A 17708-nucleotide genomic window follows, 5' to 3' on the forward strand; every position below is an offset into this window, starting at 1 on the left:
AACAGTCGGATCTCTGTGTAATACAACTTCAATTCACTTTTGAGTTTTCCTTTTGTGGAAAAAGACCTGATTTTTCAAGTGTAAACCGTCAATTTAATCATAGCAGTTGGCCAGTGATAAAGAGTCATCATGAAAAGTGAAGGACAGTTCAGCTTGTAACCCTTAACAACAATACCTGAGATTCCAAAGCATTTTTCTATCTTATATGTAACCACATCATTAAAGCAAGAAAGGTTTTTAATAAAATGCTCACAATCATTGCAGATAAATTTCAATAATGATCAAGGATTTTAATTAATATTTAATATCATTACAGAAAATGTTATGGTACAGTGTTGTTAAATGTCTGTCTTTGCTAGAATTACCACGATTGCTGGTACACTATTATCTGTACAATATCAATCTTTGTATTACTGTACACTTTTTTTTAAATTGGTAAAAAGGCTGTCAGCACTTAAGGGAGCAATTTCTTTGTTCAAATGAAAGATTTCCAATTCCTGTCCAACTAGGTGGTCAGCTGAGACAGAAGGCTGCTGAGAAATTTCCCAGTCAATGGCACTGAAAGGGCAAAATACCAAACCAGTCCACTCCAGCCACTCTGCTTTTGGCACTGAGCACATGAACACAAGATACAAGATAAAGAACAAGCAAAGCTCTTTGTGAAGCAATTATGTTGCGTACTAATAAGGATAATAGCTGTGTTTATCTAAGCTGGTATAAAGTAAGCAGACAGCCTTGCTAGTAGCATAAGTATCTGTATCTGAAGATGAGAGAACACAAGTTTAGCAGGCACCTACCGCTGTCTATCAAAAGCTACTGCTATTAGACCTAGCATTAAACACACAAAGCAACTGTCATGAAAGAGAAACTTTGCTCTGGGTATGATACAGAATGGATTCAATACATTATTACTCCCTCCTATTTCATTTTACTTACTCATTTTGAAATTAATTCAAGATGTCAACAACACTGGTCAATTTTATCCAAATCATTAAAAACTAGCTGTGCTGTTCCATATTACAGGATACAGTCAATAATATGTAGACATGCACCGACGCAGCTTTTGTGACGACATCATAGTCTTCCAATCACCATGACATCTACCACTTCACCCTTATGGAGCTCCACATACTGTTCTGTCTTTGGAGGTAGCATCAACAGTCCATTGGCACTACGCATACTCATCAGACGGCTGCTCATCTGATTCCCTGCAGGGTCAAAAAAAAGACTTTGTTTGAAGTACAATTGACAACCTAGTTTATTGAGGTGGAGTGCCATAGAATGAAGGCATTCAACTGACTCCTTTATGTAAATGACTTGGGTGCCACTGGCAAGGATGGCACTTCTTGCTAATTCTTAGTTGCTCTTGAACAGATTGGCTCTCTAGGCCACTTCAGTTAAGGGTCAATCTTGATTGATTGATTGATTGTTGTAGGGCTGGAACCACATGTAGACCAGATCAGGATGACAGACATCCTTCCCTAAAAGATGTTCTTTAAAAGAAAAAATCTGCTTTGCTAATGAAAATTGATAATAGTCTCTATTTCACTGAATTCAAATTCAGCCAGGATAGTATTCAAACATACTTAGCCATAATTTTACTCTGGGGATCTCAATTACTAGCTCAGAAAGATTTACACTACCAGGATAAAAGGCATTTGATTGGGTGGTGAGCTGGCTGTGGTCCCACATTAGCTTTTGTAGAGGATCCTGTGATCATAATGAACCTGCATTTTGCCCCTCTCTGGCAAGACAGGAGGCAATAAAGTTGGATATCATCAACTAGGGAGTCTCAAAATCAGAAACTGCTGAAAAAAAACTCAGCAGGTCTAGCAGTATCTGTGGAGATAAAGTGGAGTTAACATTTTGGGTTCAGTGACCCTTTCTCAGAACCGAATACCGGTTCTGAAGAAGAGTTACTAGATGCAAAATGTCAACATTGCCTTCTCTCCACAGATGCTGCCAGACCTGAGTTCTTTTTTCCAGCAATTTATGATTCCTAGCATCTGCAGTTCTTTGAACAGAAAAAAAATCTTAGATCTTGGAATCGCTATTACTTTCTCTTGGAATATATTGCTAATTTCTAAATTGCTTCACCAATCTCACCTGTACTCTGTGCCCAAGGCAACGGTTCCTGGTGGTGCCAAGTCAGAATACAGCGATGATACTCAGGCCGTGGATCGAGTTTCACATCACAGGATAACTGTAGAACAGCAATATTAAAATGAAATGTTCATTATGCATATGCACACAGGTGGCTGGTCAAGTTCAGCTGTAAATTTAATCTTTCTCCTTCCTACCTAAAACTCATTTTTAATCCAAGGGTTGTTTATGGAAGATCTTAAATATTACATTTACTGATATGCTGGCATACAGGTGTATTTAAATTAATGTTAGAGATAGGACATCAACCAGAACAATACAAAAAACACTTATAGATAATACAGTACATAAAGAAATTATTTTCCTGAAACCATTTCAAAGATAAGTTTGGGTCCATAAGTTTATTATTGTGATTTCGTATTTGTTGTTAAAAGTCATAAAGTACAGTGTATTATCCAGCACCCCACCAACTAGGAAACACCACGAAGCAAAATCTCAGATTTCCCCCTTCTGCCCAAGGCATCATTGTTGCCGTATAAAACACCAATGTTGTCAGTCAGAAGTGATGGTGAAAAGATAGAGAGGGCTTTTAGCCTCTAAGTTGCAGTCTACATCCAAAGTATGTTTGATTCCTACTGTTACCACAAACTGCAAAGGGTAAAACAATTCTCATTACCAGGATCAGGTCATATTGGTAAATGTGCTGAACTATGCAAATTTTCTTGCAAGTTGTACAGTACTAGTTTATATGCGCTTTTGGGGATGGGGTAGAAGGGAAAATCACCATCATTTTTCTTCATGATCACTCTACACATATATATTTAGGAATATAGTTGAAGATTTGGATTCACTAAATTTTATATCAGTACTGAGAAACCTATTGACAACAGAAATTTCCATTTGGTCAACAACGTTAACATAGAAAAATGTCTCGGTGCTTTGGAGAGGGGTAAAAAAAGAAATTACTGCCCAGCCAAATTGACATTGGGGGTTAACCAAAAGCCTTGAGAGGTATGTTTTATGAAGAGGGAGAGAGAGAGAGGGACAGAAGTTTTAAGTGGCCAGGTGTGGATGCTGCAAGCACTGATGTCAATGTGTGATAGGAGGTTTCAGGTATGAGGCTATGGAGGAACTCAAGAACAAGAAGCATTTTAAATTTGAGGCAGTGCAAATCAGTTATTAATTTGGGTGGTCGGGCAGGATCAAGACTGAAGCTTGAAGGGGAGTGTTTGATAGTAGTTGGGGAGGGTTTAAACTGAATTAGCAGAGGGATAGGAACCTATGCAAGGAGTCAGAGGATGTGGAATCAAGAACAAAAGTCAGAAAGGGGAATGAGAAAACTGATAGCCAAAGGAATTGAAGGCCAGAATCAAACAAGGCCACAGTAAAACAAAGTAGTCATGGGACAAGGAACATTAAAAAGGTAAGTGGTAAGGCTTTGTGCCCAACATAAAAACCATTGAAAGTAAAGTGTATGCATTAATCACACAAACAGATGTAAACTGGTATGACTATGGAGATATGGCTGCAGGGTGACAAGGGATGGGACTGAACATTCAGGATTATTCAGTATTTAGGAGGACATTACTGTTAAAGAGAATATAAATACAATATTGTGGAAAAGTATAGGCTCATTCTGTGTAAAATCTATATGGGTGGAATTGAGAAATACCAAGAGGCAAAATAACGTTAGTGTGTTAGTATAGAGACCATTAAATTGTTGTGTTGATATTGGGAGTGGCATTAAACAGGAAATCAGAGTTGCATGCAGTAAAATAACATTAAGGGTGATTTAATCTGCATATAGAGTTGGGTAAATCAAATCAGTTAGAATATCATAGAGAAGGAATTCCTAAAGTGTATACAAGATGATTTTCTAGATCAATATGGAAAGGAACCAACTAGAGAACAGACTATCTTAAACTGAGTGTAAGCAATGAAAAAGGAATTATTGGCAATATAGTTATGAGAAACCCCTTGGGAATAACAGAATTCTTCATGAAAATGGAGACTGAGTTAGTTGATTCTGAGACAAGGGTCATGAATCTTAATAAGAGAGATTATGATGGATTGGCAAATGTTACTGAGAGGAATGACAGTGGATAGGCAATAGACATTCAAACAGCAAATGGGTGAATTACAAAACTCGTTTACTCTGGTGCAAGAGTGTTAAGAGAACAGTGGCCAAACCATGGCTTAGGATGGAAGCTAGAGATAATACTGTATTAGATGCAAACAGAAGACACACAAGTTGGTAAGGAAAAACAATACACCGGAGGACTGGAAAAGTTTAAAAGTCAGCAAAAGAGGACCAAAGGTTTGATTAAGAAGGGGAAAACAAAATCTGGGAGTAATCTTGCAGGGAACAGAAGAACTGTTTATAAAAGCTTCTGTACATAGGTCCTTGATGGAACAAAGAAATAGCTTACTCACTAAATTCATGCTTAATGTCCTATTTTGAAGACAGGATAATATACCATAAATGATGGAATACAGGGTTGAGTGAGACCGAGACACTGAAGCAAATTTGTATTAGTAGAGAAATTATGTTGGAGAAGTTGATAGAATTGAAGGCTGATAAATCCATGGCCTGATAACATCCCAGAGTACATTAGAAAGTGACCTTAGAAGTAGTGGATGCATTCGTGGTCATCTTCTGAGACTATTTACATCTGGCACAGTTCCTACAGATTGAAGGGTAGCTGATGCAACCCCACTATTAAAAAGGGAGGTATAGAGAAAACAGGGAATTATAGACAAGTGAGTTTGGTGTCAGTAATGCGGAGATGCTAGGGTCTAGTATCCAAGATTTTATAGCAGATCACTTAGAAAACAGTGGTATATCAGACACTGCATGGATTTACAAAAGGGAAATCATGCTTGACAAGTCTACCAGATTTTGAGGATGTAAATAGTAGAATTGATCAAGGGAAGCCAGTGGATATATTTTATTTGGACTTGCAGAAGGCTCTTGACAAAGTCCCACATAAAAGATTAATACGTAAAATTAAAGAGCATGGGATTGGGGCTAGTGTATTGAGATAGATAGCAAATTGGTTAGTAGCCAGGAAACCGTAGAAATAAATCATTCCTTTTCTAAATGACAGGCAGTGACTAGTCGGGTACTGCATGGATTGATACTAGGACTCCAACTAATCACATGTTATTTAGATGAGGAAACTAAATGTAATATCTCAAATTTTGCAGAAGACACAAAACTGGATGGGGAGGGTGAACTGTGAGGAGGATGCAGAATGTTGCAATGTGATTTGGACAACCTGAAGGAGTGGACGGATGCGGCTAAATGTGAGGTTATCTACTTTGGTAGCAAAAACAAGAAAGTAGATTATTATTTGGCTGTAAATTGAGAGAGGTAAATTGTGAGTTGGGTGTCCTTGTGCACCAGTCACTGAAAGTAAGCTTGCAGGTGCAACAGGCAGTAAAGAAGACAAACTACATATTGGCCTTCATAGAGAGAGAGGATTCAGGTTCAGGAACAAGGATGTCTTGCTGCAATTATATAGCACATTGGTGAGGCCACATCTGGAACGTTGTCTGCAGTTTTGGTCTCCTTATTTAAGGCAGGATGTTCTTGCTATATACAGGTGTAATTGTTGTGACTAAAGCAATTGCGAGATATTGAGGGGGCGGGGATGGGATGATTAGGGTATTGAGATTGATGATCAGCTCAGGTTTGAAGGGTTGGATGGCCAATTCCTGCTCTTTTCTTCTATGTTTCTTTGTAGTGCAAGATGTGGTCAGATGAATTCTGGATGAACTAAAGCTTATGGAAGATAGAGGATGGACAGGTAACAAATTAAGTCTACTCAAGTCTGGAAGGGAAAGATGCTGATAAAGATTTCATATAGTTTTGAGTAATGATCAAGGCAGGAAGAATTCTACAGCACCAAAAAAGACCCTTTTGTCCATCAAGAACAACAACACAACTCTGCTCTCTTCCTATTCTTCTAACACTTGGCCCATAGCCTCATACATGTGTGATTTCAAGGCATGCATCTAACTACTAAAATGTTGTTAAGGTATCTGCCTCCACTATCATTAAAAGGAATGAGTTCTAGATTTCCACCTCTTTCTGGGTGAAAAAAAATGTCTTCTCCCATTCCTCTAAGCCTTGGGCATCTTAGACTTTCTATGTCCCTTATAATTTTGTATAACTCATCATGTCTTCTCTATCAAATCTGTCTTGAAGATGATGTTATGAACACAGAACAGTATAGCTCAGTACAGACCATTTGGCCCTCGATGTTGTGCCAACCTTTTATCCTACTCTAAAATCAAACTGACCTGCGTACCCTTCATTTTACTATCATCCAGGTGTCTATTCAAGAGTCACTTAAATGTCCCTAATGTATCTGACTCGACGACCGCTGCTGGCAGTGCATCCCATGCATCCACCACTCTGTCTAAAGAACATACCTCTGGCATCTCCCCTAAACCTTCCTCCAATCACCTGAAAATTATGCTGCCTCATGATAACCATTTCCACCTTGGGAGAAAGTCTCTGCTTACTCACTCTATCTATGCCTCTCATCATCTTGTACAGCTTTATCAAATCACCTCTCATCCTTCTTCACTCCAATGAGAAAAACCATAGCTCCCCCAATCTTTCTTTAGAAGACCTGACCTGCAGTCCATGCAGCATCCTGGTAAATTTCTTCTGCAGCCTCTCTAAAACTTCCACATCCTTCGTATTAAGAGGCGATCAGAACTGAACACAATATTCCAAGTGTGGTCTAACCAGGGCTTTAGAGAACGGCAGCATAACCTTGCAGCTCTTAAACTCAATCCCACTGCTAATGAAAGCCAACACATCAGATGCCTTCTGAACAACTGTGTTCACTTGGGTGGCAACTTTGAGGAATCTATGGACAAGATTCCTCTGTTCCTCCACACTGCCAAGAATCCTGCCTTTAACCTTGTAATCTGCATTCAAGTTTGACCTTCCAAAATGAATCACTTCACACTTTTCCAGGTTGAACTCCCTCTGCCACTTCCTGTCAATGCCCCATTGCAACCTACAACAGCCCTCCAGATTATCCACAACTCCACCAACATTCATGTCAACAACAAACTTACTAACCCACCCTTCCATTTCCTCATCCAAATCATTTATAAAAATCACAAAGAGCTGAAGTCCCAGACCAGATCCCTGCGGAACACCACTGGTCACTGAGCTCCAGGCTGAATACTTTCCATCTTCTACCACCCTCTGTCTTTTGTGGGCCAACTAATTTTGTATCCAGAAAACCAAATTTCCCTGTATCCTATGCCTCCTTACTTTCTGAATGAGCCTACTATGGGGAACCTTATCAAACACCTTGCTAAAATCCATGTATACCACATCCACCGCTCTATCTTCATCAATGTGTTTTGTCACATTCTCAAATAAATCAATAAGGCTTGTGAGGCATGACAAGCTCCTCACAAAGCCATGCTGACTATTTCGAGTTATAGAGATGTACAGCATGGAAATAGACCCTTTGGTCCAACCTGTCCATGCCGACCAGATATCCCAAACCAATCTAGTTCCACCTGCCAGCACCCGGCCCAAGCTATCTTTTCCAAATAATCATAAATCATGTCTCTCAGAATCCTCTTCAATAATTTGCCCACCATGGACATGAGACTATTCCCTTTGTTAAACAAGGGAATAACAATTTGCCAGCCTTCAATCATCTGGCACTACCAAAGTGGACAATGAGGACATAAAGATTACTGCCAAAGGTGCAGCAACCTCTTCCCTCACGTCCCTTAGTAAACTTGGGTATATCCCGTCTGGCCCAGGGGACTTATCTATCCTCATGTTTTTCAAAGTTTCCAGCACATCCTCCTCCTTATCAGATTGTCATTTGTGAGGACAACATGAAACAAAGTTCCTCTCAGTAGTGAATACTGAAGCAAAATATTCATTAAGGACCTCCCCTGTCTCCTCCGACTCCAGGCACCGGTTGCCTCCATTATCCCTGATCAGCCCTATCTTCACTCTGGCCAGCCTCTTGTTCCTCACATAAGTATAGAATGCCTTGGAGTTTTCCATAATCCAACCTGTCAAGGCTTTTTCATGACTCCTTCCAGCTCTCCTAAGTCCATTCTTCAGTTCCTTCCTGGTTACCTTCTAACCCTCTAGAGCCCTGTCTGATCCCTGCTTCCTCAATCTTAAGTAAGCTTCCTTCTTCCCATTGACTAGATGTGCCACATCTTGTCACCCAAGGTTCCTTCACCCTACCATCCCTTCCCTGCCTCAGTGGGACAGACCTATCCAGCAAGTGCTCCCTAAACAAACTCCACATTTCTGTTGTGCATTTCCTTGAGAATATCTGTTCCCAATTTATGCACAGTTCCTGCCTAACAGTATTGTAAATCCCCCTCGCCCAATTAAATACTTTCCCATACAGTCTGCTCCTATCCCTCACCATGATTATAGGTCAGAGAGTTGTGATCACTATCACCAAAATGTTCTCCCACCAAGAGATCTGACATCGCACCTGCTTCATTGCGAAGCACCAAATCCAATATGGCCTCCCCTCTAGTTGGCCTATCTACATATTGAGTCAGGAATCCTTCCTGGACACACTTGACAAACTCTGCTCCGTCCAGACCATCTGCACTAAGGAGGTTATAATCAATATTAGGGAAGTTGAAGTCATCCATGACAACAACCCTGCTCCTTCTGCACATTTCCAAAATTTGCCTTCCAATCTGGTCCTCGTGTCTCTATTCCTATTGGGGGTCTATAGAAAACTTCCAATAAAGTGACTGCTCCTTTCCTGTTTCTGACATCCAGTAGACAAACTCTGCTTGACGACCTCCCTTCCTGCAGCTGTAATATGATCCCTGATTAGCAATGCCATTCCCCCACTCCACCAATCATTCCTGCCCCTGTCTTCATTATGGCCACAACACTGCAGCTCCAAGTACTCATTCACGCTCTAAGTTCATTACTCTTATTCCTGACACTTCTTGCGTTAAAGTAGACACACTTCAACAGATCACACTGACTGCAACTTTGCCTCGTCAACTGTCTCTCCTTTCTCACAGACTCTCTGCACGCTGTATCTGCCTGTTCACCAGCTACGCCATCCTCAGATCCATAGCTTTGGTTCTCATCCCCCTGCCAGACTAATTTAAACCCTCCCGAAGAGATCTAGCAAACCTCACTCCCAGGCTATTGCTGTTCCTCCAGTTCAGGTGCAACAAATCCTCTTTGTACAGGTCCCACCTTCCCTAGAAGGTAGCCCAATGATCCATATAACTGAAACCCTCCCTCCGACACTAGTTCTGCAGCCACGTGTTCAGCTGCACTTGCTCTCTGTTCCTAGCCTCACTAGCCTGTGGCACCGGTAGCAATCCTGAGATTACTACTCTGCTTGTCCTGCCTTTTAACTTCCAACCTAACTCCCTGTATTCACTTTTCAGGTCCTCAACCTTTTCCTAGCTATGTTACTGGTACTGATGTACATCACGACTTCTGGCTGCTCACCCTCTCCCTTAAGAATTCTGTAGGCTCCATTCGAAACATCCCTGACCCTGGCACCCAGGAGGCAGCATACCATCCGGTAGTCTTGCTCGAACCAAAGAATCTCCTGTCTGTTCCTCTAACCATTGAATCTCCTATCACAATGGCTCTCCTATTCTTCCCCTTTCCCTTCTGAGCCACAGAGCCAGGATCGGTGCCAGAGACCTGGCCGCTGAGGCTTTCCCCGGATATAAAGATGAAATGAGGCAGTCTTTGTAATGGAGAGGACTTGAGCCAGGAAACTCTGTTTGAGGTTGAACTGAATGCAGAAATTGCAATAAATCTGGTTCAACCTGAAACAACGGCCATGTTCAAATAGAAACATTAATGTGGGCACACCATTTATGGCTGGAAATGGGGACAATTTTTGATTTACTATTGTCACGTAGATACAGTGAAAAGTCTTCTTTCATACTATCCAGACAAATCATACTTTACAACAGTAATAGAATTAGGGTAAGTAAAATGGAATGCAGAATATACTGTTACAGCTGCAGAGAAGATGCAGAGAAAGATCAACTCCAATGTGTGAGAAGTTGATTTGTCAGTCTGGTAACATCAAGGAAGAAGCTGATACGCGTTTCAAGCATTTGTATCTTCTGCCTGATGAGGGTATAACCGGGTTGGGAGGGGTCTTTGATTATGTTAGTTGCTCTTTTGAGCCAGTCAAAAGTATAGAATTCAATAGTTCAGCTTTCTAAAGTTTCAAATAGAGATTGAAAATTGTTTAATGTTAATAACATAGAGTTTATGTACAGGTGAAGAAAGATGATCGAGAAATAGAACTGGGTGCTATTAGCATATAGTGAAACATTCTTGAATGATGTTGGCAAATGAGAGTATATGTAAGCATGAGGAGGGGGCCAAGGATAGATTCAACTGTGACTGGACTGGTAACAATGAAACAAAATCAGGGCAGTATCACTTAATTGAACAATGACCAAATTGTGACCAAGAATGCAAAGAAGGTGAGGAGAGACATTGCACCATGGCTATGGTCGAAGAAAATAATGCTGTAACTAGGATTAGGTTTGGTAAGGTGCCAATCCCTGAGAAAAGTGAATCATTTTCAAAATAGATGAGAGAAAAATGAGAATAAATGCTTTGGGCATAAAGTGTTTTTGACCAAGTTGAATGTATAGTAATATTAAGCTTCATTTTCCTATCACTGTTCATGTATTTGTATTACAATAATATATTCTAAGAATAGACATAAACATAATTTAGATGATTTGGATTCCACAGGACAACTCTAAATAGGTAGAAGTCAGGTAAATGCAAATACAAATACAGCAAGTTTGCATAAGCATAATAGCTAGTTTAGAATCAACATATATCATGATAAAATTGTATTGCCTTTGATTATATAGATGTTAATACTTGCATTCTGTTGGAAATGAAGTGCTTCTAGTTTGACCTGACCATTAACTGGTGTGGTCACATAACAGACATGTAACAATTTCAGAATTGAAAGGTTTAGAATAAATCAGGACTGAGGTGTGACCTTGTAGAAGTTTATGAAATCATGAGGGGCATGGTCAGGGGAATCCAAAATTAGAGGGCAAATGTTTCATGCAGAGTGCGGTGCATGAATGGAATGAACTGCCAGGGGAAATGATGGAGTCTGGTACAATTACAACATTTAACAGGCATCTGGATGGGTATGTGAATAGGAAGGTTTTAAAGGGATATGGGCCAAATGTGGGCAAATGGGAGTAGATGAATTTAGGATATCTGATCGGTATGATGAGTTGGACTGAAGGGTCCACCTTTATGAACATCTCTATGACTCTATAACTGATGTTGACAAATGGTGTATAAACTGGATCATTTTCTACAATTTTTGGTTGTTGTGCTGAGAGCTTGCCTGGATTGGTCAATCATATCCCAGTGCACATCCTGCCGGAAGAAGTGTATATTTGTGTTTTGTCCACATATATTGAACCAACAAGTTAATTTATCTTGAGTGTCTGAACCTATATGCCTTAGCTTGATCTACTTGTCTGATTTAACAAAGGGAAGATATATTAGTGCTGGGGAATGGTTGGTGGGAAAAACTCTTCTCATTATGTTGCAATAATTGGCAAAGTTTCTGTTCCCAGATTTGCTGTGCTGGGACTTCTTTTAAGATTGAGAATTAATGTTTCATTTTGTGCAATTAGTTGGCAGTAAGGCCATGTTTACTAGGAAATGAATAACAGAAAGAGGACTCTTGGCCAGCTTTCACCTCTTGATTAACTGTCTCTCTCACGGTGCCATTAAGCATTTTAAAATTGTTAAAGCCATAACAAACTGTCATAAAACTATCTCACTTACCCTGGCTTTGATGATGGTGGGTCGAGGATCAAGGATTCCCTGCATTTTCCTCAGTGCGGGGATTACAAAGAGATTGCAGGTAACAACTGCTGACACTGGATTTCCTGCAGGAAAATCATATGGGCATGAAATAATAGTGCCAGATTACAAACAATTAACTGTGCCATGCAAAGAGAATCATGCCTGGAACCAAGCAGGCAACTGCTCCAACTCCAAAAATAAATTAAAGGTACAGTTGGAGAACTAATTTTCTCTGTTTTTTCACTTACAAGTATTTTCTTATAGCTATCCTGTTCTTTTGTTGTGGTGACTGCAGCTGAAATACTTGCTGCAGTGCCAATGGTATGTGTGACTTGTCAATCATGACAGACCATCCCTGACTGTGTGACATATAAGAAGCAGCTATCAGGAAGATAAGCAGCACAATGATGGGAAGGTTCCATTCTGGACTTCAGAAGGTAATTCCCATTTTAATACATTTTATTTTAATGTCCTTGCTGAAAAGCTCAGTTTCAGAGTAGCTAATCTACTGAACTGGCATCTCTTGACGTTCAGAGCATGGGCATATTTGAAGTTAATTCAATAACCTTTGTTTGTATCCAAAGGAAACTTCAATTGGGTTCAAAATTGCCTCCATTATGGTTTTCCTCAATCAACTCAATGAGGTACATGAAAAAACTAAAACAAGAAAGTTGGATTAATGCATTAACATTGTACTTGACAACTGCTAGGCATGTCCTTACAAGTTTATGCTATAATTGGAGCAGCTGTTTGTTGTGTAGCTGTAACAATAAACTAGATACAATTGATGAAACTAAAAGAAATCGTTGGGCATCACGCAAGCAAAAGAACACCCAAGATTTCCTTTTTTAATAATAAAAACTATCACTGTGAAATCACCACAGTGGGAAGTGAATTATGAAATGATTTTTGCAAATAAAGTAATAATTTGAATAAGAAGCAAATTAGCTCAATCCAGCTTCAGCACTACCCATACTGAAGTTCACAACATCAAAAAGCATTCACTGAACAACACAGGCCATTATATGTTAAATGTGACACCAAGTTTTTAAAGTACAGAACATGCATGTTTCAGAATTCCTGTTTGCTTACAATAATAATTTTAATCATATGTTTACAAAATTCAGGCTACGGTTGCTTGAAGTGTGGAACAAAACATTATATCAATGCTCATTTAATTCTTCGAGTAAATCATGTGAATTGAGGAATTAATTACACATGAAACACATAGCAAGAAGCCTTTTCAGAAACATTTGTTACAAATGATCAAACATAGTTTATGTTGTTATATTTAAAATCTTAGTTATTTTAGTTGAGAAACTGCTGTATTTTGCACAATTATTATCTATTAATGTTAATTATTGCAATTGCATCAGTTAGCCAATGAACTTATTAATTTATATTTCTGAAAATATTTCCGAATTCATCAACACTGAACGTTAACTTGAATTCTGTTCACACAACAATTGCTTTTCTGTAATAAAATGATACTTGGTCTCCAGCTAGAGTAAGTGAAAATAGTGGGAATAATAACAGGTGCAATTGTTCAATGACACATGAACATTTTGGACAAATCTGAAAAGTATCCAAATTTCACTTCCCATTTCTTTTTTGAATGCAAAACAAAGTTTCCTCTGGACTTTGGTCTTGTTCTGCTTCCTCAAAAAAATGCATATGTCTTGGCCATTTTTTTCCTGATTGCAAATTGCCTCAATATTACGTGGGATAGCTCCCAGGGACAAACATTATCCGGAGAGGGAAGAGGGAGAAGAAATTCTCTCCTATTCCAACTCCACCCTCCCATGTTTCCTCCTGGCTCAACCAAACTATCTGCTTCTCTCCTGGAGATTATCTGATCCTCCACCTCCATAACCTCTACAATTTCCCTCAATTTAACCCCACTCAGTAAGAAAGAGGGAGAGAGAAAATGAGAAACTACAGTCCTGTTAACTGGAAATAAATCAGAAAGAAGATATGACAATCTATTATAAATTTGTGATTACCAGACAGTTAGAAGATGATTGACTGCATCCAATTAGACAATGTCAATTTGTGGAAGGGATATTCTGTTTGACAAACCTGTTATAATTTAAGGGTGTGGTAAGCAGAGAGAACCAGTCAATGTGTTGGACTTGGATTTTTAGAAGGCTTTTGATAAAGTTGCACACAGAACACAAATCACACAATACATGGACATGGATCGAGGCTCAGTTAACCAGGAGAAATCGAGCAATTTTCAGGTCAGCAGGTTATGACAAGTGGGGTATCACAAGGATCAGTGATTAGTCCCAGCTGTTCTCAATCATATTGTATTTTGACCTCACATCATTAATATTTCCAAGCTTGTGGATGGCAGAAAACTTGGTTGGAATATCATTTATAAGGAGGATGCAAAGAGATTCTGAGGAGATTGAGACAGACTCAGTCAGGGAGCAAGAGCTTGGTAGATGTAATATAATATGGGTAAGTGTGAGATTATCCACGTTGATAGCAGGAATGGAGGTGCAGAATATTTCTTAAATGGTGAGAGATTGGCATCCTTGTTCATATGTCACTGAAAGCCAATGTGCTTCTGCAAGAAGATTTGAACATAGGAGCAAGGAAACCTTGCTTCAGTTGTCCACAACATTGGTTAGACCGTACCTGCAGTATTATGTGCAGTTCTGGTCCTGTTGCCTAAGAAGGGTATACTTGCCAGAAAGTGACTGCAGTGGAGTTTCACCAGACTGATTGCTGAGATTGAGCCTGTATTCTTGAGATCAGAAAAATGAGAGACTATTTCATAAAAATTATAAAATTCTTAACAGTTTAGCTAGTGTGATTGCAGAAAGTGCATTTTCCTTAGCTGTGGGGTCTAGAACAAGGGAGACTCAAGCCATTTAGATGAAGAATTTCTTCAGATGGTGGTGAATGGTAAAAATTCTTTATTCCAGAGTAGTGTGAAAATTAATCATTAAATAAGTTCAAGATAGAGATTGTGAGACTCCTAGTTCATATCAAGGGGCGTCTGGGAATATGTCATTTGAGGTAGACGATCAGCATGATCTCGAATGACTGATAAGGCACAAAGAGCAGTGTGGTCTACTCCCACTCCAAGGTTTCTATTTCCTTCCTTCCCCTAGTCACAATCTCTCACTGCACACCAACCATAATTACTCCCCAGCCTATGATCACCGTTCCTCCTCTCTGGATTTGACCTTGTGTTCAGTTTGCTAAGCAGGATGTTGGAGTTGCAATTTTCATGTCCATAGATCATCCAGCCCTGCAAATATCCGAGCCTAACACTCTGTCAATGTTGTTCTATAATCAGGGTGTAAGGTGTATAGATAACAGCATTGTGGGGATACCTGCACCAGATTTGAACCCAGTCATTCAAGATGATGGCTCACCACCACCTTCTCAAGGGCAGTTAAGGAAGAGCAACAAATACTAGCCTTGCTGGTAGTGCTCAAACCTCGTGTCTCTTCCTCATTCTATAATCCAAGATTATATCTCATGAACCAAGCTGGCTTGTCCTGTCAAAGAACAGGGTAAATACTTTCATTTAATTCTTTTGAAAAATAAAATATCATCCTTTTAATGTACTTCACTTAAGTGTAATCATGTGGAGGACCTTGGATGTTTGAAACTTGAGGTGTGGTAATCTTGGATCTTAAACAAAACTGATTCTTTTGTTACGATGCAAAAGGTACAGAGTTTATTTCTTTATGTTGAGGCAAATTGAGCAACTAGTGGCCAATTGTACGTTTCAAGAATACAATCCTCTCTGCACTGAAGCTCAAATGCAATATCTACTCACCACCTGTCCAGCCAGAACTCCAAATTATGAATCGGACCAAGGGAAAGTTTTACAGGAGAAGTGATAATGGCATGCAAAACCATTAAAATTGAAATAGTACTGTGTACACGTGAATGAAAGATATTTTTATCCAGTTATAATTCTTGCAGATTGGGATCTTGCTTAAAGTAAGCCACCTGCATCCTATTCACTCGAATGGACTGAGTTCAGGAGTAAAAGGATTTTTATGCACCTAACATTCAGGGGGGTTGCACAGATCTGGATTACGTTGGAAAGAAGAATATTGTGGTATGGCTCATTGGTTGGATTTTTCTCTACACATTTTGAGCTTAAACATATTTTGCGCTCTAACTTGCTGCATGACAGGCTGTTAAAGGTGCCACGAGGCCTCGGTGGGATCTCGGTGAGGTGCAACACTGCAGTCTGCTATTTTAACCAATGAATTTAAGGATTGAGGCAGAAACAGAAGATGACTGAAGGTGACCAGATACTTAATGGGCAGTGAAAAAGAAGTAGAGAGCCTTGGTCGAGAGGGAGAGGAAAGTCATAAAATGTTAAATTTGACAAGAACAATTTGCCACCTGAGAAATGAGACTCCAGTTTCAATGGTTCACTTTCCATGCCAGAGAGGTTGTGAGTGACACTCAATATCACACAGTTAAATGTCCGGACCAAATAACTAATACACGCTATTTATTGCTAAGCATAATTTTCAGTGGTGAGATTAATGCATAATTAACATTTGAAATCAGCAAATTCTTTAAGATAACACTGAGACCAAAGATGCCATGTATGTGGAGCAAACGGTGAATAGTTTAATTGACCAGTGAATTCTGGAGACTCTCAGTTGTAGCATGTTTCCTAATCCTCTGAATCTGTGTGCCAAGTCAGCAATAATAACTGCATGTTGTTCACAAGCCATTATTTTATCAGCAAGAGCTAGACAGATAAACACCTCATAAAGCACTCAGCGAGAGAGAATTCTCCAACATTAGCATGACCATACTTATGCAAATATTTTGTTGAATTCCAATTTTACCAAAATTTTTATGTCAGCATTGATGATCTGGAGACAAGTTGCCATGTCAACCCCAAGAACTCAAGAAACAGTTGCTGTGTGAAAGAGGTTTTTCCTATTTACTTTTGACTTATTCATCTTGCTTTGAAGTATTGCAAAATGTTAATTATTCCATATTAGCATGTATCAACTCAAAAGGTTTGGCATTTTAAACAAAAAAATGTCATGATGCAATGTCTTGTCCTACAAGGATTTCAGTCATTCAAAAATTAGGCCCAATTGCTTTTCATCAGGACACTTCCCAGAGCCACAACACTTTCAAGTTCATACTTTTTAAAAATGCTTCTTGCAAAGGCTGAAAATTATTTCATTTTCACAAAGTAATAAAATACAAACTCAATGATGGGCAGACAGCTCAATTATCCATACAGGCTCCTTCTATTGTGAGTTAGTGATATAAAATGCTCGAGCACATGGGCTCATCTGGTAACAGGGATCATGTTTGAAACTCGAGTTGCCCGATAATTCTACTGCATCATAATAGTTATGGACCTAATACAGTTCAGATATAAGGGGCCTTATTGTACATTGAACCTTTCCACATGCATAATTCAAGTTTCAATTTATGTTTATTAAAATTTCCAATTAGATAAACACATAAACTAAATACCAACATTTAAATGTAAAACAAAAGGGAATATTTGTCATATTTATTTATTTTGTTTTTTTTCGGCCTTTTATGCTACAAACATCAATTGCCTAACAGGTTAGGCAGATGCTCATTTTGCAGCTTTCAGCTCTAGTGCTTTCTGCTAGTCTACTGAGTTTTTTTGTGAATAGACTAAGGGTGACTTGCCAAATCATTTTCCTTCTCTCCCTCTGAAGAAATGTCTCGACCCACAGAGCATCTTGTT

General features: G+C 39.2%; 1 protein-coding gene across 24 annotated transcripts in view; it reads right to left on the bottom strand.

Moving 5' to 3' along the window:
- Window positions 1–265: 265 nt before the first annotated feature.
- LOC140476464 (gephyrin) overlaps window positions 266–17708 on the bottom strand; it is a 538995-nt gene continuing 521552 nt past the window's right edge. For all 24 annotated transcript variants that reach the window (XM_072569115.1, XM_072569120.1, XM_072569118.1 and 21 more), the window contains 3 exons: window positions 11957–12060; window positions 2107–2203; window positions 266–1208 (listed from right to left, as the gene is read on the bottom strand). In XM_072569115.1, the coding sequence (XP_072425216.1) occupies window positions 1075–1208; window positions 2107–2203; window positions 11957–12060 (335 nt within the window). In that variant the 3' untranslated portion in view covers window positions 266–1074. The remainder of the gene's footprint in view (window positions 1209–2106; window positions 2204–11956; window positions 12061–17708) is intronic.

This window comes from Chiloscyllium punctatum, chromosome 4 (genome assembly GCF_047496795.1).
Source record: "Chiloscyllium punctatum isolate Juve2018m chromosome 4, sChiPun1.3, whole genome shotgun sequence".
Taxonomy (NCBI): domain Eukaryota; kingdom Metazoa; phylum Chordata; class Chondrichthyes; order Orectolobiformes; family Hemiscylliidae; genus Chiloscyllium; species Chiloscyllium punctatum.